This window comes from Phocoena sinus, chromosome 7 (assembly GCF_008692025.1).
Source record: "Phocoena sinus isolate mPhoSin1 chromosome 7, mPhoSin1.pri, whole genome shotgun sequence".
NCBI lineage: Eukaryota > Metazoa > Chordata > Mammalia > Artiodactyla > Phocoenidae > Phocoena > Phocoena sinus.
This window is the reverse complement of record NC_045769.1, coordinates 33,114,749-33,142,497: the sequence shown is the minus strand read 5'-3', so window position 1 is coordinate 33,142,497 and position 27,749 is coordinate 33,114,749. Positions and strand designations below refer to the sequence as shown.

General features: G+C 35.3%; 1 protein-coding gene across 3 annotated transcripts in view; it reads left to right on the top strand.

Annotated features, from left to right (window-relative positions):
* The window catches only part of CARF (calcium responsive transcription factor), a 59,661-nt gene that overhangs the window by 18,039 nt on the left and 13,873 nt on the right, over positions 1-27,749 (top strand). For 2 of the 3 annotated variants that reach the window (XR_004350751.1, XM_032637661.1), the window contains 9 exons: positions 5,151-5,262; positions 5,730-5,954; positions 11,535-11,655; positions 13,360-13,489; positions 14,427-14,511; positions 17,705-17,894; positions 22,463-22,583; positions 24,963-25,106; positions 26,782-27,015. Coding sequence is in view for 1 of the 3 variants with exons in the window: in XM_032637661.1 (XP_032493552.1) it covers positions 5,194-5,262; positions 5,730-5,954; positions 11,535-11,655; positions 13,360-13,489; positions 14,427-14,511; positions 17,705-17,894; positions 22,463-22,583; positions 24,963-25,106; positions 26,782-27,015 (1,319 nt within the window). In the remaining 2 variants the exon portion in view is untranslated. Of the gene's footprint in view, positions 1-5,150; positions 5,263-5,729; positions 5,955-11,534; positions 11,656-11,837; positions 11,905-13,359; positions 13,490-14,426; positions 14,512-17,704; positions 17,895-22,462; positions 22,584-24,962; positions 25,107-26,781; positions 27,016-27,749 lie in introns of those variants that run through there. The other variant, XR_004350752.1, reaches the window with a different exon arrangement.

Genomic DNA, 27,749 nt, shown 5'->3' with positions numbered 1-27,749 from the left:
TCTCAGACCCTTTCTTTTTCTCTTCTTCTTCTGGAACCCCTATAATTTGAATGTTGGTGCATTTAATGTTGTCCCAGAGGTCTCTGAGACTGTCCTCAGTTGTTTTCATTTTTTTTTCTGTATTCTGCTGTGCATTAGTTATTTCCACTAGTTTATCTTCCAGGTCACTTATCCGTTCTTCTGCCTCAGTTATTCTGCTATTGATCCCATCTAGAGTATTTTTCATTTCATTTATTGTGTTGTTCATCATTGTTTGTTTCATGTTTAGTTCTTCTAGGTCCTTGTTAAATGTTTCTTGCATTTTGTCTATTCTATTTCCAAGATTTTGGATCATCTTTACTATCACTATTCTGAATTCTTTTTCAGGTCGACTGCCTATTTCCTCTTCATTTGTTAGGTCTGGTGGGTTTTTATCTTGCTCCTTCATCTGCTTTGTGTTTTTCTGTCTTGTCATTTTGCTTATCTTACTGTGTTTGGGGTCTCCTTTTTGCAGGCTGAAGGTTTGTAGTTCCTGTTGTTTTTGGTGTCTGTCCCCAGTGGCAAAGGTTGGTTCAGTGGGTTGTGTAGACTTCCTGGTGGAGGGTACTAGTGCCTGTGTTCTGGTGGATGAGGCTAGATCTTGTCTTTCTGGTGGGCAGGTCCACGTCTGGTGGTGTGTTTTGGGGTGTCTGTAGACTTATTATGATTTTGGGCAGCCTCTCTGCTAATGGGTGGGGTTGTGTTCCTGTCTTGCTAGTTGTTTGGCATAGGATGTCCAGCACTGTAGCTTGCTGGTCGTTGAGTGAAGCTGGCTGCTGGCATTGAGATGGAGATCTCTGGGAGATTTTTGCCGTTTGATATTATGTGCAGCTCGGAGGCCTCATGTGGACCAGTGTCCTGAAGTTGGCTCTCCCACCTCAGAGGCACAGCACTAACTCCTGGCTGCAGCACCAAGAGCCTTTCATCCACACGGCTCAGAAGAAAAGGGAGAAAAAGTAGAAAGAAAGAATTAGTAGAAGTAGAAAGAAAGAAAGAAGGGAGGGAGGGAGCAAGGAAGGAAGGAGGGAAGGAAGGAAAAAAAGAAAGAAGACAAAGTAAAATAAAATAAAGTAAGATAAAATATAATGAAGTTTTTAAAATAAAAAAATAATTATTAAGAGGAAAAGAAAACAAAAAAACGGATGGATAGAACCTGGAACAAATGGTGGAAGCAAAGCTATACAGACAAAATCTCACAGAGAAGCATACACATACACACTCAGAAAAGAGGAAAAGAGGAAAAAAATCATAAATCTTTGTCTCAAAGTCCACCTCCTCAATTTGGGGTGATTCGTTGTCTAAAGGAGGGAAGGAAGAAAAGAAAGGACGAAGATAAAGTAAAATAAAATAAGGTTATTAAAATAAAAAATAATTATTAAGAAAAAAACAGGATGGATAGAACCCTTGGACAAATGGTGGAAGCAAAGCTATACAGACAAAATCTCACACAGAAGCATACACATACACACTCACAAAAAGAGGAAAAGGGGAAAAAATCATAAATCTTGCTCTCAAAGTCCACCTCCTTAATTTGGGATGATTCGTTGTCTATTCATGAATTCCACAGATGCAGGGTACATCAAGTTGATTGTGGATCTTTAATCCGCTGTTTCTGAGGCTGCTGGGAGAGATTTCCCTTTCTCTTTGTTCTCACAGCTCCCAGGGGCTCAGCTTTGGATTTGGCCCCGCCTGTGCGTGTAGGTCGCTGGAGGGCGTCTGTTCTTTGCTCAGACAGGACGGGGTTAAAGGAGCCGCTGAAGGCTCTGGCTCACTCAGGCCGTGGGGTAGGGAGGGTCACGGAGTGCAGGGCGATCCTGCGGCGGCAGAGGCCGACGTTGCAGCAGCCTGAGGTGCGCTGGGCGTTCTCCCGGGGGAGTTGTCCCTGGATCCCGGGACCCTGGCAGTGGTGGGCTGCACAGGCTCCCCGGAAGGGGGGTGTGGATAGTGACCTGTGTTTGCACACAGGCTTCTTGGTGGCGGCAGCAGCCGCCTTAGCGTCTCATGTCTGTCTCTGGGGTCCACACTTTTAGCCGCGGCTCGCCCCCGTCTCTGGAGCTCCTTTAAGCAGCGTTCTTAATCCCCTCTCCTTGCACACCAGGAAACAAAGAGGGAAGAAAAAAGTCTCTTGCCTCTTCAGCAGGTCCAGACTTTTCCCCAACTCCCTCTCGGCTAGCTGCGGTGCACTAACGCCCTGCAGGCTGTGTTCACGCCACCAACCCCAGTCCTCTCCTGGCGCTCCAACTGAAGCCCTGGCTGCATTTTAGATTTTTTCTGTTTTTCTTTGAATTTTGTACTTTGCTACATTTGGTATGGATTTCTTTTGATTTATCTTGGTACATTTTGTGCTTCCTTTATCTGTAGATTCATGTCTTCAGTTTTGAAAAATGGTCAGCCATTATCTCGTCACATATTGTCTCTCGTCCATTTTTTCTTTTTATTCTTCTGAGACTCCAGTTATAGGTATGCTATACTTTCTTCTTCTATTTTCGTAGTTTGAAGTGTGTTCTTTGTATTTTTTAATATTCTGTTTTACTTATGATGCATTCTGGGTAATTTTTATTTATTTACTTATTTATTTATTTATTTATTTTGCGGTATGCGGGCCTCTCACTGTTGTGGCCTCTCCCATTGCGGAGCACAGGCTCCGGACGTGCCGGTTCAGTGGCCATGGCTTATGGGCCTAGCCGCTCTGCGGCATATGGGATCTTCCCAGATGGGGGCACGAACGCATGTCCCCTGCATCAGCAGGCGGACTCTCAACCACTGTGCCACCAGGGAAGCCCTGGGTAACTTTTAAAGCCTGTCTTCTAATTAGTAATTCTTTCTCCTGCTTCTAACTTTCTACTTAATTTATCCATTGACTTTTTAATTTCAGCAATTACATTTTTCATTGCTGAAAGTTCTGTTTGGTTCTCTTTCAAATGAAACTTGATAGTCTCTTGTTGCTTCCTTATTCCTATGACTCATTCTTTTATTTCTTTGAATATTAAATAATTGTTTTATATTCAGTATTACATGGTTCCAATATTTGAAGTTTTTAGGGGGTGTCTAAATCTGCTGACTCCTTCTTATGGTGGCTTATTTCTTTGTGTTTTTGGCACTCTTTGATTGTAAGCTTATATTTGATTGATCTTAATGTGAAAGGAAACTAAAGTCTTAACTGTGTTTGTGTTCCTCCAAATAATAACTGCATTTGTTCTCACCAGAAGCCAGGGTACATTATTGGCTTACCAGGATCTTTCAGGTTCTTAGTCTTACCTTGGGAGTTTTAAGTTCTCTTCCCCTACCAGCTGTTTATCCAAGCCCATTTCCCAGGCACAGTGTTTATTAGCAGCACTGCCCTTGAAATTTTCCTCTTTGCTTGTGCTCATCACTTAGGTTTTAGATCACAGCTTTTGCTTTTATTTTGGGGAGTGGGGGGTGGGCAGAGTGGGAGAGGGCAGGGAGTGGCCTCTCATTTTTGTTACTTCCTATAGTAGCTCCCAGCCCCGAAATATTTTGTTTTAGATCAACTTTCTATTTTTTGTTTTCTAGCAAGAGAGCCTTCTACAGTGTCTAATCTGCTGTATTGCCATTAGTGAAACTTCCTTTCTATTTTTTAAACCCCTTCTATAAAATATTAATCTTAAGTAGTATATGTATAGTATAAAAAATTCAAAACCGAACAGAAAGTTATGAACTAAAATTGCTCTTACTTTTATAGCCCTAGAGGTAACTACAGGTTTTTGGAATTTTTGTAATACATGAAATTAGAATACAAGTGATAATTTAAAATCTTTAAGGAGAAGCAATTTTAAGATATTTTATAGTTATATATTAAAAATAAGACTGATTTAATAGCACTTACAATTTATATTTGAGTAGAATTATTTATAATATCTTAAAGATATGAAATAGCAAACCTTACAGATTTTCTGAAATGGTTAATTTTACAGATATATGTTTGGATGCTATCACAGAAAAATAAGTTTTCATTGTATCCAAGTACATATACTAAATAGGTCTTAAATACAGGTATAAATGGAAATTAGGGTTTAGAGTGATGGAATTATCGTGTATCCTGATGGTGATGACGGTTATCTGTGTTAAAATTCATAGAGCTATACATCAAAAAAAGAGTTCAATTAATGCATGTAAATTTAAAAATAAAATATTAAAGATTTTTAAAAAATAATTCATGCTGTCTTTCGAAAAATAAAATTATAGGGTTGGGTTCTTAAAAAAGATTCTATGAAGTTTATTTTATATTATAAATTTTTCAGTGATGTTCTTTAGCAGTTTCATTTTGACTTTACTCCAATTTTGAGTCATAAAACATCATTCTTTTTAGATCATACAGAATCCATTAGTCACTATACTATACTAGGCCAGGGCTTCTGAACCTCAGCACCATTGACATCTTTATGTGGGGGCTGTCCTGTACGTTGCAAGGTGTTTAGCAGTTCCCCTAACTTCTGCTCATTAGATACCAGTAGCACCCCCTCCAGTTGTGACAACCAAAAAAGTTTCTAAACATTGCCCAGTATCCCCAGACGATTAGGGGGTGTTGGGGGTATGTGTGGGGGCAAAATCACCACCAGTGGAAAATGACTGTACTAGGCCTAAGTGGCTCAACCTTTTTAGAATACATATTTCTTCATTTTCAAAGCTTGTCATGCTAATATTAAGTGGTATAATTGTATGTTATGGTAAGAGTTGTATGTATATAATCTCCTCCTGTACCAAGAGATCTCTTTTAAAATTATCTAATGCTATGATAGGGCACACCTCATAAAATTAAAAGCTTTTATTTAGATTTCATCTGTGTAAAATGAGAATTTTAGAAGAATTTGAAAGGGTGTAACAACAGTACCTGTCACATAGCAGCAACCTTAATAAACCAGTACATGAGTGCAATTAAGGATAGGGTGAGGAAACTACATAACACTAATTTTTGCTCTGTCTTGAATTTATTCTGGTGCCTTTGCAAATTATTTAACAAGAATGTTCATTTTATTGATCTTATAGGGTGTAAATGATTTAACCTAAATTGTATAGGGTAACACAGTAGGGGAGATGAGAAATTTATTTAAGACAAACATTCTATTAAAATGTTAAGTGCTTTAGTTGATCAGATATTTAAAACCTTTCAGGTATTAAATAATAGAAGAAAATGGAATTGGATATGATACCAGCATGGAACAGTCTGTTGATTCATTAAGAGTCAACCATAATGATTTCGAAGAGTCAAAAACCAATTCTCAGGTATTTGAAGTAGGGATTCAACTGGGAGCTTTTTTCCATTTAAAGGGAAAGCGGCATGCAATTGGATTTTTTATATTTAAGGAATAGTGTTATATTTAATGTATTCAAGAATTTTAACATTTAATTTTTAATAATTCTATCATATTTAATTTTATAATATATAGCTTTAGTGTATTTGTGAAAGTTTATATGTAAAGAAAAATCTGCATATTGAATTATAAATATTTCATCATTTCACATTGTATTCCTGTGGATTATTTGAAATAAAATATAATAAAAATCAGCAGTTTCACTTAAGAACTTCTGTCTATATCAGTCTGTGAATTGATAACCCTTGCCAAAAGTAAAGTGAATAATTAACTGAAAAATGAATGTGTCTCCATCTTTTATTAAAAACATTCTATTTTTTAAAAATTGTAACTTATTTTACAAACACGCAAGTGATTTTTTTTTTTTCTTTGCAAAAGCATCTAAGCTGTATGGACTCCAGTGAGCCTTCTTTTGGACAAGATGGTTCCCCTAGAGTTTTACCCATTACTACTGCGGTGGATAATTCACTCACATCACAGAATATACCAGGGCCCCTGACTCAGACACAGACTCTTTCTGCAGAGCAATTCCACCTAGTGGACCAAAATGGGCAACCTATTCAATATGAGCTTCAGTCATTGGGGGATTCTAATGAGCAAATGGTGAGTACGTTTTTAAAATAACCAGTTTTCTGCTATTTAGCAAATTGTATTAGTCTTACTAGAAGACCTTAATTTCTTGACATTATTGCTTTACATTGCTTTGAAAATACTGTTACCATGACATTCATTTTTAAGTTATATAAGGATTTTAAAAGATTTCCTTTCAGGACTACAGAGTACTTCAAACCAGTACGTCCCAGCTACTATGTCTAGGCAAACTGGTACTTTAAGATCAGTTGGAAATGTAACATAATCTGTCACTAGTGCTTCTGTCACTAGTGCTAAAGTCCCAGAGCTTACATATAACTTACATTTATTTTTTGTATATACATTTGACTGAACTCAATGTTGTTTGCTGTATCAACATCTCAGTTACTGATTTGTGTGCCACATGCTGGTATGCTTTCTTGAAGAAAAAGAAAGCAATGGAAGTACCAGTGGAAAATGGAATTTAGACATACCCTTACTGATCTTTGTAAGTAGATAGGTAGGTGTCATGTGAATAACAATGCATTAAGTTGACAGTGCTGCTTTAAACTGTTAGCCAAAAATATGTACGACCAAATTCACAGTTGAATAGATGTGGTGATAGATGGTTTTGATTCAAATAAAATTAATGAGAAAAAGTTCTAAATTGCTCTCTGACTAATAATATATTTATATCAGTAATAATATGAAGAATAATGTATCTCTTTGTTTGCCTGTATTTTCCAAATTTTCTACAACAAATTTTAATTCAATAATAAAAATTATTTTTAAAATCATAACTTCAATTATAAATTATACTTAAGTAGGCAACCATTTAACCCAAAATTCTTGTTTTTGTTTCTAGTCTAGAGCATTCTAGAGTTAATCTATGTCCTTTTGCTCCCTTATAATTCAGCTAAATTTTGGCATTGAGAGTAATTGGTTGAGAGGTGGCTAACTGTAGACAACTTTTTTGTGTGTATGTTCAGGCTCAACATATTTCTGGGCTTACTTCAGGACTGAAATGCAAAGTTAGGGTAAGCTTCTGTAATCATACTGCATCACCAGCCGAGGTTAATATGCAACAAATAATCTAGATGTGAACCAATACATTTTAATATTTCATGTTCAAAATGAAATACTTCTGTAATTTCCCCTCTTATTTGACATTTATTCTAGTTTCTATGAGAACATTTAGAAAGTCTGTGTTCTAATGGAAGGATAAAAGAGTCTAAATGTATGAAGCGTTATTATTTTACACATGGTACCTTTCCTAAAAAGCATGTTAAAGTTATTTATTTGTCTGGGTCTGAAAAAAGTTCGAGTTCCCATTCTCTTTGTAATTGTATTAAACATTCTATCTGAAGTGATTATAAAGGTGATTTTACATTATTTGCGGTAGGAGATGATACAGAGGGTTGCTTGAAGTTGTGAAATAGGAAACATGTGGCATGAGCATGAAAATAAATGTAAGGAACGTGGAGTGTTAGAAGCTGTCTTCTCCAAAGAACCAAAGATCAGAAGGTGGTGATATTCTGGGAAACTTAGTGGAGATTTTTTGTTTTTATTGTTTATTTTAATAGACTTTAATTTTAAGAGCAGTTTTAGGTTCACAGCAAAATGAGAAGAAAATACAGAGAGTTTCCATATACCCCCAGCCTCCATATATGCATAATCTTCCCATTATCAAAGTCTCCACCAAGTGGAGCTTTTTGTAAAAAATGACTTTTTTGTTTGTTTGTTTTGAAGTATGATTTTTTTCACATAGAAGCTTTCACGGAACTAGTAAAGATTCTATAGTGGGTAAATCTGCAGTGGATGAGAGGAGGTTTTGGAGTGAAGCAGGGGTGATATTTTTCATTTACTAGAAATATTGTACACAAAGTGCCCAGTAAATATAAAACTACTCATTAGCCAAGATTTTCTGGTGATTTTCATGGTCGGCCTCAAAGAAAATGTATTGCAGCAGATGACTCTTCAAAACTATGTTTATTTTCATAGCAAAGATTAAAGATAATCACTTTTTTTGGTAATAGAAAAAGTAGTATTATCATCACCATTGTCAAATTATATGAATTAAAAATAGGTTTTTAGGTAACAGGTGAAATAAGCTAAGGAAACAGAAAATGGAGATGCTTTTCCACTGTGCTTGGGAAACAGTTTCAAAATTAAGGGGATATTCCACAGATCAGTCTTAATTATGAAATTTTCATATGATTGAATAATTTATAACTTTATTATATGTGTTTTATTTGGATTTAAAAATAACCACAGCACTCTTATTTTCTAAGAATGAATGAAAATTTTTCACACATATTTAATCTCATTTACAGGGAGTAAAGAATTAACAACAGTATTATTACTATTGCCTTTTGAAGTCCAGTAGGGTTTTCGTATTGTTTTATTTTTGTCTTTTTTTAGGTTAAGTAACATCATCAGATATTGGGGGACAGTACAAAGTAGTGGTTAAAAGGAGTCAGACTGCTTGGGTTTGAATTTCAGCTCAGGACTATATAGCTCTGAGTTACCTTGAATGAGTTTTGTAACCACTGTGTTGCAATTTCCGCATGTATAAAATGTATATAGTTCGTATACATGTAATGAAGATTAAATAACGTAATATTGGGTTGGCCAAAAAGTGCCTTTGGTTTTTAAGTAAAAATAAAAGACACATTTTTCATTTTCACCAAGAACTTTATTGAACAATGTATTCACCCTTTTGTTCCACTACTTTCTGCCATTTTTCAGGCAACTTCATAATTCCATCTTCCCAAAACTTTTTATCTTTTTGAGCAAAGAACTCTTGCAGGTGCCTTTAACAGTCTTCCAGGGAATTGAAATTTTTTTCCATTAAGAGAATTTTGTAAAGATCTAAATAAATGGAAATCCGAAGGTACAATGTCTGGTGAATATGGTGGATGAATCAGCACTTCCCAGCTAAGCTGTAACAGTTTTTGCCTGGTCATCAAAGAAACATGCGGCCTTGCGTTATCCTGATGGAAGATTATGCATTTTCTGTTGACTAATTCCGGATGCTTTTCGTCGGGTGCTGCTTTCAGTTGGTCTAACTGGGAGCAGTACTTGTTGGAATTAATCATTTCGTTTTCCAGAAGGAGCTCATCATAGAGGACTCCCTTCCAATCCCACCATATACACAACCTCACCTTCTTTGGATGAAGACCGGCCTTTGGTGTAGTTGGTGGTGGTTCATTTCGCTTGCCCCACAGTCTCTTCTGTTCCACATTATTGTACAGTATCCACTTTTCATTGCCTGTCACAATTTGTTTTAAAAATGGAACGTTTTCATTACGTATAAGTAGAGAATCGCATGTGGGAATACGGTCAAGAAGGGTTTTTTTGCTTAATTTATGTGGAACCCAAACATCAAAGCGATTCACATAACCAAGCTGGCGCAAATGATTTTCAGCGCTTGATTTGGATATTATGAGTATGTCGGCTATCTCCTGCGTGGTATGACGTTGATTATTCTCAATGTCTCGATTTGATCGCTATCAACTTCAACTGGTCTACCTGACCGTGGAGCATCATCCAGTGAGAACTCTCCAGCACGAAACTTCGCAAACCACTTTTGACACGTTCAGTCAGACACAGCCAGTCAGACACAGCGCCTTCTGCATGCCACTGCACAAATCTTTTTTTTGCGTTTCAGTTGCATTTTTACCTTTCTTGAAATAATAAAGTGCATAATATGCCAAAAACGTTGGTTTTTTTCCTTCCATCTTCAATATTAAAACGGCTACACAAAAATTCACCAATTTTGGGACTTCCCTGGCAGCGCAGCGGTTAAGACTCCGAGATTCCATTGCAGGGGGCCCGGGTTCCATCCCTGGTCAGGGAACTAGATCCTACATGCACGAAGCAACTAAGAGTTCACATTCTGCAACTAAGGAGCCCACTGGCCGCAATTGAGGAGCCCACGTGCTGCAACTAAGGAGCCCACCTGCAGCAACTAGAACCCGGCGCAACCAAAAAAAAAAAATTATGATGCCAATAAACATCTATAAAAAAATTTACCAATTTTGATCAGTCTTTTTTTAAATGCACACTGATATGACAACTGTCACATAAAATCTAACAAAATTGTTTTGGATGAAGTTAAAGTCAACTAAGTGCTACTAGAGCCATCTTACAGAAAAAACCAAACGAACCTTTTGGCCAACCCAATGCATGTAAAGTCCTGCTGCTTAGTATGAACTCCACAAATGAAAAGGAATTATCATCCTCAGAGTTTACAGTTGATTTTCATACTGAAGTAATAAGAGGTATAAGAGATATGGCAAGATATTTTTATCTCAAGAAACTTGACAAACACTGAGGGAAGGAAAAAATTTCTACTCTTAATTTCTGGGAAATGTTTATGATTATATTGAAAGCTTTCTGTTTTGTTGAGGTTTAAGGGTGGTTTTTTTTTTTTCCAAATTTGAAGTTTTTCAAATGACCCTCTCTAAAAGTGATGCCGTCTCTATCAGGCCATCAGCAAAGTTTTCATGTTTTACATAGCAAAAGGGAAGTTTGAAAAGTGGGTTGGAATGATTAAGGACAGTTATTTGCCCTAGGGAAAACTGAGGACAGGGGATTTCAGGTAAAACAGTAAAACTGTTAGTAGAAGAGTAGTTTTTAGGTAATAAAGTTTATAAGGTATCCAGAAAGTCTGGAAATATAGGATAAACTTAATTTTAAATAATATATTATATTTTTAAACGATAGGCTCAAAATGTTTTTCTTCAACTTTAGATGCTTTCTTAGTTGACATTCCTCTAAATTTGAGGCAAGGAGTTCATTTGTTAAACTGAAAAAAACAAACAAAAACACCAAAGGAAATAATAAATATACAATTCCCCTATGTTTTCAGACTTTTGGGTCACTCTGTAGTATTTCTTATAGACCAAGACAATATATATAAAAATGCAGAGGGCTTCCCTGGTGGCGCAGTGGTTGAGAGTCCGCCTGCCGATGCAGGGGACACGGGTTCGTGCCCCGGTCCGGGAAGATCCCACATGCCGCGGAGCGGCTGGGCCCGTGAGCCATGGCCGCTGAGCCTGCGCTTCTGGAGCCTGCGCTCCGCAAGGGGAGAGGCCACAACAGTGAGAGGCCCGCGTACCACACACAAAAAAAAAAAAAAAAAAAAAAAAATGCAGAGATATAAAAATAAATCCTGTTTAATTAGACATCTAAGTTACTGTTTTTAAATGAAAATGACTTAAAATATGAGACCAGTGATTATCACACAAATAGGTCAAACGTGTGGATAATACAATAAGTAGAAAAAAGTAAATATATTTAGTGTAGTCAGAGACCTACTTGTTCAGGTTACTAAGTAATTAGACCTCACATCCATGTAATGATTAAGATCATAGGTGGTTAAGATCATAGGACATAGGATCAAACTGCCTGTTTTGAATCCTAGCTTTACCACTTATCAATTGTGAGACTTTGGGAAAAAATTTTTAGGTACCTCAGTGTTTTCATCTATAAAGCGAAGAAAATGATAGCATCTGCTGTAGAGGTAGGCATGTCTACTAATTTTTTAAGTAATGATTCTTTTGAATCATTGTAGACTTATGCATTTGATTTTTTTAAAATGCCTCCAAGATGATTGTTGCCAGCCCATCAGAAAACGGACAGGTGCTGCGTGTAATTCCATCTACCCAGACAGGAACGACACAAGTGATTGTACCTCAGGGGCAGCTTGTGGATGTGAATAGTCCTCAGGGTGAGTAATCATGGGATATAGGGGATTTAAGAACGTTTTAAAGAACAAACGTATATTCAGAAAATCACTTCATGAAAGTCAGTGCTAAAATTGATCTCTTTGGGTAAGATTGTGAACTGAATGATTAGAAAAAGTTTCTTAGCCCAAATAAATTTCAAGTTCATTTTTCAACTCCTGTCTAGGTTAGCTGTCTATTTCATTTTGGAATTCTGTGAAGCTGGTTGACTCTTGCTTCCTCCCAAATGACCAGTGAGCATAAAATAAATTCTTCTTAATTTTAATAACAGTAATAATGACAGCAACAATAACAAGAATATGGTGCTAATAGCTACTGGAGAAATTTTTATTTTATATTTTTATCAATGTTGTTAGACATGTGACACTTCTTTTAAAACTATTCTTCTCATCCTCTTTGCTTTTTTCCTCTTTGTTCCTTCAGATTCAGAAAGAATCATACTCCTCATTTTTTTAATATAAATTTATTTATTTATTTTAATTAATTTATTTTTTGGCTGCATTGGGTCTTCGTTGCTGTGCATGGGCTTTCTCTAGTTGTGGCGAGCGGGGGTTGCTCTTCGTTGTGGTGCGCGGGCTTCTCATTGCAGTGGCTTCTCTTGTTGTGGAACATGGGCTCTAGGCTTGTGGGCTCAGTAGTTGTGGCTCATGGGCTCTAGAGCACAGGCTTAGTTGCTCTGCGGCATGTGGGATCTTCCTGGACCAGGGTTCGAACCCATGTCCCCTGCATTGGCAGGCGGATTCTTAACCTCTGCACCACCAGGGAAGTCCGTATTTATTTATTTTTTATTTTTGTATGCATTGGGTCTTTGTTGCTGCATGTGGGCTTTCTCTAATTGCAGCGAGCGGGGGCTACTCTTCGTTGTGGTGTGCCGGCTTCTCATTGCGGTGGCTTCTTTTGTTGCAGAGCATGGGCTCTAGGCGTGCGGGCTTCAGTAGTTGTGGCATGTGGGCTCAGTACTTGTGGCTCATGGGCTCTAGAGTGCAGGCTCAGTAGTTGTGGCACATGGGCTTAGTTGTTCCGTGGCATGTGGGATCTTCCTGGACCAGGGCTTGTACCCGTGTCCCCTGCATTGGCAGGCAGATTCTTAACCACTGCACCACCAGGGAAGTCCCCCTATTTCTTTTTATTTTATTCTTTTTCTACCTATTTGATATTATCCCTATTCGTTCTTTTCCTTTTTCTTCCCTTCCTTTTCCATCTATTTGAATCTCTTTTCTAACATCATAGCTATACTGTTGTCATTTTTTCATAGATAATGGTTTAGGGCAAATAATTCTTACTTTAGTGTTATGGTTCTTTGTCTTTGATAACAGTTGTTACAACTTAAGGAAAAGAAAACATAGTTTGCAGAAAACTTTACAAACATGGTATAGAAACTAAAAGAATTAGTCTTACATTTTCCCATTATATTGTGATACTATTAATATAACAATTACTTCTACCACTTTTATATCCTAGCTGTTCAATATAAGTTCCAAAACTTAGTTACAAAACTTTAGTAGTCAGTATTACAGTTTAAAAGTAAACAAGTTTATCAGAGAAATTCTCAATAAAGTATAAGTTTTATTATCTTCAGCTTCAGAGTATATCTTTCCTATTTCAAATGTATTAGTTCCAGTTCATTACATTCTCATGGTCTTGATTCAAGATATTGATGTTGCTTTGTTCTTGTTCTTATTGTTAAGATGTCTCTGAAGAGAAACCCAGTGACGGAAACTTACCAACTGTAAGAGTGGATTCTCTAGCAGACAATAACAGTAGTTACATTCTTCATCCACATGCATCCCTCACATTGCCCAAAAAGACAGTGACCAGGTGAGTCAATGAGAAAGAGGAGCTCATCTTTGAACATCACCATGGAAATCTCTTTTTACATTATCACATTTAAAGCTGGCTGACTATAGAAAAGATCAGAAATTCAGAAAATAGAATAAACCATCATCAAATACATCCTTAATCATTTTAATAACATCTTGGCAATAAGGGAGCTACTTTAGAATCTATAAAAGGCCAGCGTGCTACTTTACCTCAGTGACATTTGCCTGTTATCTTTTGAAGCAATCTGTAAACATCTGGCACTAATACAGTTTTTTAAAAAAAGAAATATCCATTCTAGGTCCTATAATTTTTAATGGTTCATCACACTTTTATGCATTTAATTCCTCTGTGGTAAAGTGTTTAAAATGTTTTTTGTTAATGTCTATTTCAGCTTTTATTTTTGCCTAAAAATAACACTGTTTATAATAATTTAGGGAAATACAGACATGGGTTTTGTATTACTTATATTTTAATTGTTCTATGAAAATATTTTAAAGGTAACATAATATTTGTGACATTTAACTTTAGAACTTGACGTAATATCTTGTTACTGTTAATAAGTCACCTGAAGATGGTTTATTCACTCATTTTTGTTAAATGAAAAATAATTATGTGAGAATACAAAATAAGCTCTGAGAAAGATATATAAAACGCTTGAATTTGTTGAAACTACAGGTATTTGGAAGAACAAAGTTAGACTTTTGCTTTAGCAATTGATAAAATAGTAATGATTAAAAAAAGCATAATTACATCCATCAGACCAATCTGTCATTATTATTACAATTTCTAATTGATGATCTCAGTATTGTCTTTGACTGGCTAAGAGGATAAAGCACCTGAATGCTGTGTGTGTGTGTGTATGTGTGTGTGTGTGCGCGTGTGTGTGTGTGTGTGTAACTTGTAATATATATTTATATATGCCCCCCCATCCCAGAATACTTGAAGAACCCTTTTTGGCTCCACTCCAGCCACTTTCTTCTAACACACCTATATGGGCCTGTCGTCTTAGGAGCTGTGAGGTGAGTTAAAAAATAATCCTTATGTAGATTCACTTAGTTGATTATAACTACAATTCATCCCAAAATGTCCACTTTTGAGTACAACTAATAGAAGCTGTATCTGTAATATTTTGTTCATGTTTGTGCTAACTCTTTTATTCCTTAGAGCTTGTAAGCTCTGTTAAAGCAGAGATCTTATAAATCCCTTCATACTTCACTGTCATTTCGTTTCTTCTCTTACAACTCTTTTCCCTTGTCTTCCATAAAACTTCACTATCATGTTTCTCTACTTTTTATCCTTTAATCATTCCTTCTCTTTCTTTGCTTGGCATTTATTTCTTTTCATATTCTCAGCAGAAATTCTTCAAGAGTCACCATTTGACCTTGTCTTATTTCTCTACATTTTATCCCTTGTAGAGCTTAACAGCTTTGTCGACTTTCAATTCTCAGTTTTATAAAAATGATCCCCAAATCTCTATCACCAGTTCTTTAATTCTGCCCTTGCTTTTGTCCCAGATCTCTAGCTACTTACTTGAAGCTTTACTTAGATTTCACCTCAAATTCACCATATCTAAAGAGAAATTATCTGCCATACCACAACTAGCTCTACTTCCTAAATTCCTTGTCTGTGTAATAACAAATACCATCTCCTTAGATACAAAGTTTTAGACTAATTTCTTCCTTTCCCATATTCAGATAGTCACCTGATTCTTTTAGTTTTTTTCTTTAAAGTGGTTTAAAGGGAGCTTTTCCCACAAACCTTTGTTATCTTGAACTCAATTATGGTAACGGCCTTCCCATTAATCTCTTTGACTTTTCCATTTCTAGTCCTTACTGTGTAGTTTTCTAAAACTACTTATCTTTAAATATTACTTTCATTGTCTTTTCTCACTGCCCAATAAGCTCAGTGTTATTTTTCCACATCATTTAGCCACTTGTTACTAGCTTTCAAGGTCTTCTATAATCAGGTATCACCTTATCTTATCCTTTTTTATTTCCTGCTTTTCTCCAATTCATCTTTCATTCATGTTAGCCAAGTATTCCTACTTGGTACACACATTTCAGAATCTTCCTTTATCTCCTCCTTCACTTGTTTTTTTTTTTTTTTTTTAAACATCTTTATTGGGTATAATTGCTTTACAATGGTGTGTTAGTTTCTGCTTTATAACAAAGTGAATCAGCTATACATATACATATGTTCCCATATGTCTTCCCTCTTGCGTCTCCCTCCCTCCCACTCTCCCCATCCCACCCCTCCAGGCTGTCACAAAGCACCAAGCTAATATCCCTGTGCCTTGCGGCTGCTTCCCCCCAGCTTCACTTGTTTTTATTTCCATTTCCTAATATGTTATTTTTTCTTCTACTTACCTTTCTAACTACTATTCTTCAAATCCCAGTGCAAGTCCTATATGTCTTTTCTGTAATAGTCTAATGATTACTTTATCTTTTACCTATTTATCTCTTAAAATTTTATTTATGTATTTATTTGGTTGTGCCGGCTCTTAGTTGCGGCAGGCAGGCTCCTTAGTTGCAGCTCACGGGCTCCTTAGTTGTGACATGCGAACTCTTAGTTGCAGCATGCATGTGGGATCTAGTTCCCTAACCAGGGATCAAACCTGGGGCCCCCTGGATTGGGAGTGCGGAGTCTTATCCACTGCGCCACTGGGGAAGTCCTTATTTATCTCTTAAAATTCTTTGATAATTATTACCATTACTATTCTTAATTATTTGCTAGCTTGGGTTGTTCACTATTATATACCTTTTAGACTATACACTTTTTGAGGAAAAGGACCATGCACTTCTACATATAAACCATACATGGTAATGAGTATTTAATTATTAAAATGCTTCATTGTTTTAAACAAATCTTAAGATATGGCAAGGAAAAACATTACTTGAGTTTTAATATTTTGAGAAAATTTCTCATCATGAAGTCTAATGATGTATTACATTTGTTAGGACATTATCACTGTTGTTGCTTTTCTAAGTGTTACGTACGTATGTATGTATAGACAGTAAGATTTTTTTTCCCTTCACACTTTTTGTTAGTCATAGTTTTTCACTGGTTTCCTAAAGGTACTATTCTTGTCATTTGATGAGGGTTTTTAACATCATTATTATAAACTTCATGAAATGCTATGGACATTAAAGCATTAGCAATTATGTGGCGAAATTACTTCATTTTACACCATGGTACATTGTGTAGCTAATCTAACATCATATATCTTGTAAGAAATTAGTTAAAACTGTCCAGCAGCCTGAATTATCTCAAAGATTGAAGGATTCTTTTTCTCCAAGCTATATCAATAGTGAAAAACATTTTTGGTTAATGGCTGAAGAAATATTTTCTGCATTTTGCTTAAAAATATTGCTTAGTAGTCCTTTTTACTTTTTGAATTTCCATTTAAAGGTGTTTTTCTTATAGGCATTTTTTAGATTTGACCAAAATCTGTTAGTTGGACAAATTTCAATACTGCATTAAACTTTTATCTCCTGATATGGGTCTGACTGCATTGTACTAATTCCGAATTTTTCCTTTCATTAACAACATTATATGCTGTATTCATTTTATTTGTAAAAACATGCTATAGCTAGAGTTAATGTTCCTACTTTTATTTGTAGGGATATTTTGATGAGGAAATATCTAGGCTAGAAGAAAATTCATAAGCATAGGCATTTTCGTTATTTTTAGGGGAAATTGTAGATAATGTATTGTTTGGAATCAGAATATCTCTTTTTATTATGGCTCAAAGTATACCTACAACAGTGTGTTGATACCTTCCTTTTGTTAAATGTATTCTTGCCAGGTGAAATGTTTAGTCTAATTAGGAGGAAAAAGATCTCTATTCCACATCTCTGCTCTTATTCCCTATAAGGGAGAAACATACATGGAATCAATTCTAGGTCTAAATGCATTTCAGTTTAAGAGATCACAGTTAAAAAATTTCTCTGGGTATAGAAAAAGCTTTTCTTCTAGTTGAGGGATACTCACAAGGTTGTAGATAGATAATATCAATGTATTTACATGATTTGTTTATACCTTGCCTTATTTCAGGAAGAATTTAAGACAGCTTACAAAAATACTTAAAAATATATTAGCAAGGTGGAAGTTAAAAGTGGGAGGTAAAGAATAAAGAACAAGAATGGAACCATAAAATGGAAGTAAGAAATGTATATCTGAATAAGTGATATGTGTGTGAATTTCTACATGCAGAAAATTGGAGATTCATACCGTGGCTACTGTGTAAGTGAGACTGAATTAGAAAGTGTCCTAACATTTCACAAGCAGCAAACACAGAGTGTTTGGGGGACCCGCCAATCTCCAAGCCCAGCCAAGCCAGCTACACGCTTGATGTGGAAATCCCAGTATGTCCCATATGATGGAATCCCATTTGTCAATGCAGGTACTTTTTTAAAGATTTATTTTAAAAAGTTCAGCAGCAGCCATGATCTTTTGTGAAAATGTGGTTTTCCTAAGGTGATAACATTTTCATTTTGGTAGATGACAACTGACTGTTAATTGGTGAAAATGCATATTAAACTAAAAAGAAAACTTACAGTAAATATAACCAATTATTTAAGTTGTAAAATTGTATTTTAGTATATTAGGGTAAATAAATAATACTTCATACTGAAAAATAGAAAGTAAAAAATACTTAAATTCCGGGTAGACCTATTTAATAAAAATCAAACCATAGAGCAGTTTTATTATTTTAAATATGTATAGCTGGTTGGTTTTCTTTTTTTTTTTTCCATCCAATCCTGATAGTCTCTCCTTCTCTCTTGATTTGTCTTTTGGGAAAAAAATCGGTGTCCATTTTATATAGTGTATAACACAGGAGTTACTGTATAGAACTGGTATACAATCTGGAGTTATTATATAGAATTCTAATATTAGGGTTCTCAAGTATCAGATATGTTACATACAGCATTCTCAAACACTGGGCTAGTGTTTACTAAAGCAGTAGAGTTTCAGACAATTTCCAGAGAGTCACCCTAGGACTAGTCAGACCCCAAAGAACCTAAGAATAAGTGATTTATTTGAGAAATATGGGGGCACTGATTTAACTAGAAGAGTTGCAGCCTCATCCTGGACCTCTGAGGGTAAAGAGAACTACTCAGAGGAAGCTGAGATAAATGTAACCCCTTCTGCCCAGGTTTTATTCTCCTCCCCAGTTTAAATCCCTTCTTAACTCCCCTCAGGCAGCTACTACATGAATTTGGTGTGTATTTTTATACTTTATCATACATGTTTGTATTTATAATAATATATTTTATTGTCTTGAACATTTTAAAGTATATGTAAGTAATAAACTGTAGATATTCTTAGGTAAACTTTTCACTCATTCTTATTTTTGAAATCGATCCATATTGATAACTATAAATTCTAGTTAACCCAATTTAATTATTATATAATTTATCATTATATAATAATCTATTACTTAAATTTGGTCATTCCAGCGTATGACCAAACTGCTGTTATTTTTCTACTAATGATCATTTAGGTTGTTTCCAACTTTTCAATATTACAAAGAATTCTATGGTCTAACCTCCATGATACATGTTTTCTGTTGGAAAGTTGTAAGTAGTTTACTAGAGTGTGTGCATTAAAGTGGAATTACTTTACAAGATTATCTCAAGTTGCTCTCTAAGGTGGTGTTCAGGTCCAAAATCTCTAAACTTTTTTTTCCCAAATGTATTTCAGATTTCTGTATTTTTGGACTATAATATGGTAATATTACAGAATACTCCTAGCAAGTATTCCATAGACAATATCACATAATCAAACACAGTAATTCATTATGCATAGCCACACTAAAAGGAATAAAGGCTATAAATAGCCTCATAAAGTTCAGGTCAGGTTTTGCAGCCAAATGTATTCTAAAAATTTTTGTTTTCCATGCTTTTTAAATATGAGAATCATACATGAGGGATTGACAACCTGTATCAATTTTTAGTCCTTTGAGCAATGTATGAAAATTTCCCTTTCCCACATTCATTCTGTGATTTGACATTGTCAGATTTTTAAAAATCTTTATACTATGGGAATTTTCATATGCATATCAAAGTAGAGGTAATAATGTATGAAATCTCATAACTCCGTGTATGCATCATCCAGCTTCAACAAGTATCAGCATGTGGTCAATCTTGTGTCATTTATACCCCTACCCACTTCTTCAGGAAATTCCAGATATCATTTCATCTATAATTACTAATGATGATTTTACAGGAAATTCCAGATATTGTTTCATCAATAATTACTAAAAGTATATAAGGTATTTAAGGTATTAAAGTGTATATCTGAAATATAAGGATATCCCATTATCCCACTTTAAAAAATTAACAGTAATTTCTATTTTTTTTTTACTGTTCTAATTTTTAATTTTTTGGCCACGCTGCATGGCATGTGGAATCTTAGTTCCCCAACGCCCCCTGCAGTGGAAGCGTGGAGTCTTAACCACTGGACCACCAAAGAAGTCCGAACAGTAATTTCCTAATATCATAAGTTGTCCATTGTTCACATTTCTCCACTTACCATAATTCTTTTTGCAGAGGTTTGTATAAATTCACATGCAAACCAAGTTTATGGATCAAATTTGGTTAAGTTACCAAGTTTATGGATCAAATTTGGTTAAGTTTCTTCTCATCTAAAAACTTCTCTCCTCTTTTCCCCCAGGTAGTTTGTCCTGTACACTTTGCCATATTCAGGATTTTGCTGATTCTATCTCTGGTGTTTTTTAACATGTTCTTTTATCTCCTGTATTTCCTGTAATCTGTTAGATGTATGAGTTTGATTAAATGAAGATTTAATCTTGATTAAAGTATTTTGTGAGAATACTTCATAGGTGTGCTGTGTACTTCTTGTCACTACCTATGTAGCATTTTTAACTGTAAGATTGATCAGTGGATTCAGTTGTTTTAGAGTATTGTCAAATTTTTTATGTTTACCAATTTGAAGAGTGTGAGAGAGTATCTTACTATTGTTTTATTTTTTTAAATTAATTAATTTTTGGCTGTGTTGAGTCTTTGTTGCTGCACGTGGGCTTTCTGTATTTGCGGCGAGTGGGGGCTACTCTTCATTGCGGTGTGTGGGCTTTTCATTGTGGTGGCTTCTCTTGTTGTGGAGCATGGACTCTAGGCGTGTGGGCTTCAGTAGTTGTGGCAACGCGGGCTCAGTAGTTATGGCTCGCGGGCTCTAGAATGCAGGCTCAGTAGTTGTTGCGCACGGGCTTAGTTGCTCCGCGGCATGTGGGATCTTCCCGGACCAGGACTCAAACCCATGTCTCCTGCATTGGCAGGTGGACTCTTAACCAGTGTGCCACCAGCGAAGTCCTTAGTATTGTTTCAATTTGCATTTCCCTGTTTACTAGTGAAGTTGAGCGTCTTTTTATTGTTTATTTAATATCCTTTTGTTTCCTTTCTGAATTGCCTATTCATAGTCTTTGCCCATTTTTCTGTTTGGTAGTTAGTTTTTATTTTTAAATTATTTATGGTTCTTTATATTCTGCATATTAATTCTTTATTTTATGTATTATAAAATATTGTCTCTCAAACTGTGATTTTCCTCTTACCATCATTTAGAAGAAGTTAGTTATCAGCCTTATCAACACTTTTATTCATGATTGGTGTTTTTCAGGGTTTTAAAAAATATATATTTATTTATTTATTTGGCTGCATTGGGTCTTAGTTGTGGCACGCAGGATCTTGCGGCACGCGGGCTCTTCGTTGTGGCACGTGGGCTTCTCTCTAGTTGTGCTGTGCAGGCTCTAGAGCATGTAGGCTCAGTGGTTGCAGCTTGTGGGCACTCTGGTTGTGATGTGTGGGCTCTAGAGCACGTGGGCTCTGTCGTTGCTTGCCCTGCGACATGTGGGATCTTAGTTCCCCGACCAGTGATCGAATCTGTGTCCTCTGCATTGGAAAGTGGATTCTATCACTGGGCCATCAGCGAAGTCCCTGGGGTTTTGGGTTTTATATTTGAAAAGTTTGCTGTACCCTACATAGATTAGGATATCCAACTTAAAATCCTAGATTGTATAGTTCTCACATCTGCTTATTTGTGTTATCTATGGTACTGTAACAAATTACCCCAAATGTGGTGGTTGAAAACAACAAATATTTATTGTCTCACAGTTTCTATGGGTCAGGAATCCAAGAGCAGCTTAACAAGGTGGTTCTGCCCCAGGTTCTCTCACAAGACTGCAGTTAAGATGTTGGCTGGATCTGCCATCATCTCAGGACTTGACTGGGGGAGGATCTGCTTCCACGCTCACTCATGTGGCTGTTGGCAGGCCTTATTCCTTGCCAGGTGGGCCTCTTCACAGAGCTGTCTCACCACATGATATCTGATTTCACCAGGAGAGAGCAATCCAAGCAAGAGCAAGAAAGTACCCAAGATGGAAGTCACAGTCTTTTTATAACCTAATATCAAAAATAACATCCTGTCACTTCTGCCATGTTCAGTAGAAGTAAGTTAGTAAGTCTAGCTCATGCCCAAGGGGAGGGGATTACCAAGGGCATGAGTACTAAGAGGCAGAGATCATTGGGAGCCATCTTAGAGGCTGGTAATCACATTATTCTAACAGCTCAAATAGAAATAAGGAAATATAAAAGGAAATAAAATTTTAAATGATATTAATATTTACTAACAAATGTAGCATTTGCTAATTTCTACTTATAAAGTAGTAAATTTTATTATTAAAAACCATACATATGTAAATACCAGTTGACAGTCAGTAAATGTGGTATTTGCTAATTTCCTTATCATAATGCGGTACATTTGGTAGCTTTTACAATAAACTTTTAAATTTATGTGTTTGTACATCTTAGTAAGTCTTACTGATGTTTTCTTTCCTTAAGGTTGTATAATTGGAAGTATAGATTTTGTCATTGCCACCTCCAAGTTATTTTTAATCTAGTGTCCAGAACAGATGGATACTTGAATTAAATATCAATAGTTGGTTTTGGCCCACAGGGAGTAGAGCTGTGGTAATGGAGTGTCAGTATGGGCCAAGAAGAAAAGGTTTCCAGTTAAAAAAAATCAGTGAGCAGGAAAGCAGGTCTTGTCAGCTCTACAAAGCTACTTGTCCAGCCCGGTAAGCTTTATTTTCTTTTATTTCTTTTTTATTAAGTACTTATTTTTGGATAGCTAATATGCACATTTTTATTAAGTTTAAGCAGTGCCAAAAGCATACAGTGAAATCTGTTTCCTCTTACCCCTGCTTCCTATGTCCCACTTTAAGGCAACAACTCTTACCAGTTTCTTGAGTAACCTTGCAAAGATATTCTGTGTATATGCATATAGGTATATACTCTACCGTCATAAATGTTGAAGATCTCAGTAAAGATTACTAATATTTTCTTTCCTTAAATTCGGGTAGTAGCATACCTTCTTTCCGGCTATGAATTCACATTGATACATTTCCATTCTGAATGCCTATTGTAGTTATTTGCTGCACAGCTATTATGCTTCATACTAGTGTGAATGTAGAGATATATACTACTCTACATTTAAAAAAAATTTTTATTGAAGTATAGTTGATTTACAATGTTGTGTTAATTTCTGCTGTACAGCAAAGTGATTCAGTTATACGTATAAATATTCTTCTTCATATTCTTTTCCATTATGGTTTATCACAGGATATTGATATAGTTCCCTGTGCTATACAGTAGGACCTTGTTTTACTCTATTTTTTTTCATTCTCAGTATATCTCAAAGTTGGCTCCATGTCTATATTTAAATGAACTGATTACTTCTTTTTATTGATTGATCAACTGATTTTAAAAAGTGAGATAAAATTGACATATAAATTATGTTGTTTTCATGCTTCCTTCTTTTTAATAGGTATATAATATCTCATTTATAGATGAATTATCATTTACTTAATTAGTCCTCCAACAATGGACATGTAGGCTCTGGCTAATAACATTGTACCTATTTGTACACTTGTGTAAGTATATTGATGAATAAATTCCTTGAAATGAAATTGCTAGGGCAAGTGTTGCGTTCTTTTTAAATGTTGACAGGTGTTGCAGAGTTGCTTTGTAGAGTGATTTTACCAATTATATTCATACCAGCAATGTAGAAGACCGGCAGAGTAAGTTTTAGGTAGAATAGGACTACTGAGTAGAGTCATTGCTGTGGCTGAGAATGAAAAATGTTCACCAATAAAAGATTTTTGTTCTTTACTAATATTCTTTTTTCACACATTGAAAGTGTTTTAAATCATAAGATAAAATTTTTAATAACACGTAAATGTTGGATTTAGTTGAGCTTTGAAACATTTTATTTTAGCATTACATCTCATATCACAAACCCCAGCATTCTCAAGAAGTTTTTAAAGCCAGTTACGAAGACTTTTCATGTTTAATCTGATAATGATAACTTTAGACAATATTTAAACCTGACCATTAAACAAAACTTTGCTTTTAAATATAAGCAGTGTAGACCATTAAACAAAACATTGCTTTTAAATATGAGCAATGTAGAACTTTAGATATAACTTGGGAGAAAATCTATACGTGAAGAGATAATTTTATTCTCTATCATTCTATAAGTACTTTTTGAGTATCTGCTCTGTGCCCAGCAACAACATTGGGTGCCATGGGAAGGAGGGGAGACTAAAAGAGGTATATGATTTTATTTAATCATGGGAAACTTAAAATATTGTTGGGGTAGATCAGGAAGCAACAAACTAAGAGAACATAATAGTATTGTATATAATGTTAAATGTGTGGATTAGCTAACTGTCTTCAGAGAAGGAATATATCCTAGCAAACTCATTAACAGGAAAGAAAATGGAACTTAACCTGGATACTGAAGTTTAGATTGAATTTGATAGGTAGAGAATTAGAAGGAAGATATGGTAGGATACGAGAATGATATAAAGAAAGATATAGCATGATTGTGTATTTGGTATCAGAGGAGGAAAGAACATTGAGATGATAAACTTCACAGGAAAAGCAGTTTTATATTTGAAGTGATGAAAAGATGGGTAAATAAATTAGAATCATATAGAATGCCTTGAATGCTAAGAAATTTGTGCTTGATTAAAGAACAGATAGATTCTTCAACAGAGAAGTACAAATGCAAAGAATTATTGTGGCATTGATATATCTAGTGGATTTAAGAAATGGAAGACTGGAGGCCTAGAGGCTCCAGAAGGCAGGTAGTAAAGTAATCCAGGTGTGAGGTGTTTACAGCTTCAGGGAGAATGGAGAAGAGACAGATCCAGGAAAAAAAAAAGTTAATATTCATAATATTTAGACATTTTTACTAAAGTAATGATTATTAACTTGCTGAGTATTATACACTGAAAATATGGCATATCTTTCACATAATTATCTGAATGCTTTCTAGATTAATCGAATTTTCTCTAAACTCTGCTAAACTAATGCTAAAGTAAACTTGTGGTTGATAAGTTAGTCTTGAGGTATAGTATAATGAAAACAATTCTTCTTTTTCTTATAAAAAGGATTTACATTAAAAAGGTACAGAAATTTCCTGAATATAGAGTTCCTACAGACCCCAAAATTGACAGGAAAATAATCCGAATGGAGCAGGAAAAAGCCTTTAACATGCTAAAGAAGAACTTGGTAGATGCTGGTGGTGTTCTTAGGTATGACATTTATATTGTTCTTTTATTTTACAAATTACTTCGCTCCATTTGGAAGAATTCTGTAATAAGAGAAATTATTATGTTTCCCAATTATTTCATTAAGAAATGGTTTTTATAAGGTAGATAGATGTCTTATTAGTTGCTCCCTAGGTATTAAAATGATTTACCACTGTATAAGCAATTGAGTTTATCGTCCAAATGTGAATAATTTTAACCAAAGCATTCTTTATACCATGTGGAAGTTTTTTCCCCAAATGATAAATACATATTTAGCAACACATTTTATTATATATTTAGTACGTTTTTTCAGATACTTATTAGGAACTGAACTTGCAGTCACCTACATATATTTTTTAAACCCATCTTTGATTACTTATGGCAGCCATAAGCCCTATATAAGCCCTATATAAAATTCCATTTTATATCTTTTATGCTTCAGGTTTTAAATAAGAAATATTTAAATATTTAAATATTTCTTATTTAGAGAAATAAGCTTTCTTTCTTACTTTCCTTTATGTGCTGGTCCAGGTGAAGAATTTATAAGGGGGTTAAGTGTATGGAATACAGTTTTTATGTGATCTTTAGAAAAAGTTTCAGATATATGAAAAATAAATACAGTCAATAATTAGACTCTTCAGTTTGGAGAACATTTTGTATAATTTTTAGGTAGGCTCCGTTTCATGCAATATCAGGCAGTGCAAGCATTTTGTATAAAGATATTTATTAAAACTGTATCCTATCAGATCAGTTCATTTTCCTAGAATCTGTTTTACTGCATGGCTGTAAGAAATCTGTGTTCACCTTTTAGTTGATTCTCTTGCTCATTGGGGCAAAAGGAGCTGGAGGGCTATGGGGACAGTATGTTGAGTTCCTGTCTGAGAAGATTCCCTCACGTAGCTTGATCTTCGTAGGCACTAAATTATATCCACTCTTTGGTTAGGAGGATTATACGTACAACACAGAAGTTGTAATTTGGGAACAAAATGGTAGAAGAATGGGAAAATACACAATTCAAAAGATGATTTTAAAATCTCATTATTTTGAGGTAAAGTTTACTTAATATGAAATTTTAAATACCATTTTCATGTATACCTAAATCTTGCACCCTCCTTAACTTTACGGACATAGTAAAAGTCTATAAAGGTTTATAAAGATTTTTATTTAATTGGGTATAAAGCCAATCTTAGAAGAGTTAAGACAGAATATTTTAACTTTTATTTATATTTATTTAATTTACTTAAAAATTTTAAATTTATTTAATATATAATCATAATTTTTCTTAAACGATGATTCCTTCTCCTGATGAGTATTAACATAAGTAACTATGATGTTGCTTTTTTTTTTTTTAATTTATTTATTTTTGGCTGTGTTGGGTCTTCGTTTCTGTGCGAGGGCTTTCTCTAGTTGCGGCAAGCGGGGGCCACTCTTCATCGCGGTGCGTGGGCCTCTCACTATCGCGGCCTCTCTTGTTGCGGAGCACAGGCTCCAGATGCGCAGGCTGAGTAGTTGTGGCTCACGGGCCTAGTTGCTCCGCGGCATGTGGGATCTTCCCAGACCAGGCCTCGAACCCGTGTCCCCTGCATTGGCAGGCAGATTCTCAACCACTACACCACCAGGGAAGCCCTGATTCTTGCCTTTGTCTAGTAATATAATTTTAAATATTTTTTCTTGTCAGGTGGTATGTACAGTTACCTACTCAGCAAGCTCATCAGTATCACGAATTAGAGACTCCCTGCCTCCCTTTATCACCTTCCCCTTTTCCTATGTCTTCTCTTGAAGAAGAGGAAACTGCAGTTAGAGATGAGAACTGTACATTACCCTCACGTCTGCATCCTCAAGTAGCACATAAAATTCAAGAACTAGTATCACAGGGAATACAGCAAGTGTATGCAGTAAGGAAACAGCTAAGGTACAGTAGAAACAAGTTGTTCTTTTTCATTTCTGTTTGTTGGTTTAAATAATACACTTAATATTATAGACATTTTCCAGGATATAGGCTATCAGAGTAGATAAGGAATATAGTTTATTGATTTATTAAAATAATCTTATTTATGAACTGATCATTTTTCTGCAGATGCTTGGCAAGCCATAAGTAATGATTCGAATTACTCATTTGAGATATTCCATTCAGATTTGGCAAATTGGACTATTCCTAAATGATATATACATTGAATTATGTACTAAATACCTTTACAGAAAAAAATTTGTAGAAAAGATTTTAAAACGTGGGCCAAGATACTTTTTAACCTGTTTGAAATGCAATTAAATTTTATTACAACAAAAGAATGTGGATAGTTTTTTTGTTTAATGAAATTTTATAGATAGTACTCTGGTCTAATTTTATTGATACTCAGGATATAATAATAATTATTATGTGGCACTTAGTATGTATGTGCCAGCTATTGTGCTAAGCACTTATAGGTATGATCTCATTTATTCTTATGACTCATGAAGTTTGTGTACTTATCCTCATTCTGCAGATGAGGAAATGGAGACTCAGGGTGGTTAAAGATATACAGGCAGAACTGAAATCTAGGTCTGACTACAGCCTGTGCTCTCCAGCATGATTTCTGCTACTTAACTGACCTTATTCCTTCTGGTTATTGTGTAGTCTGATCTGAACAACACAATGAGTATTTCCCA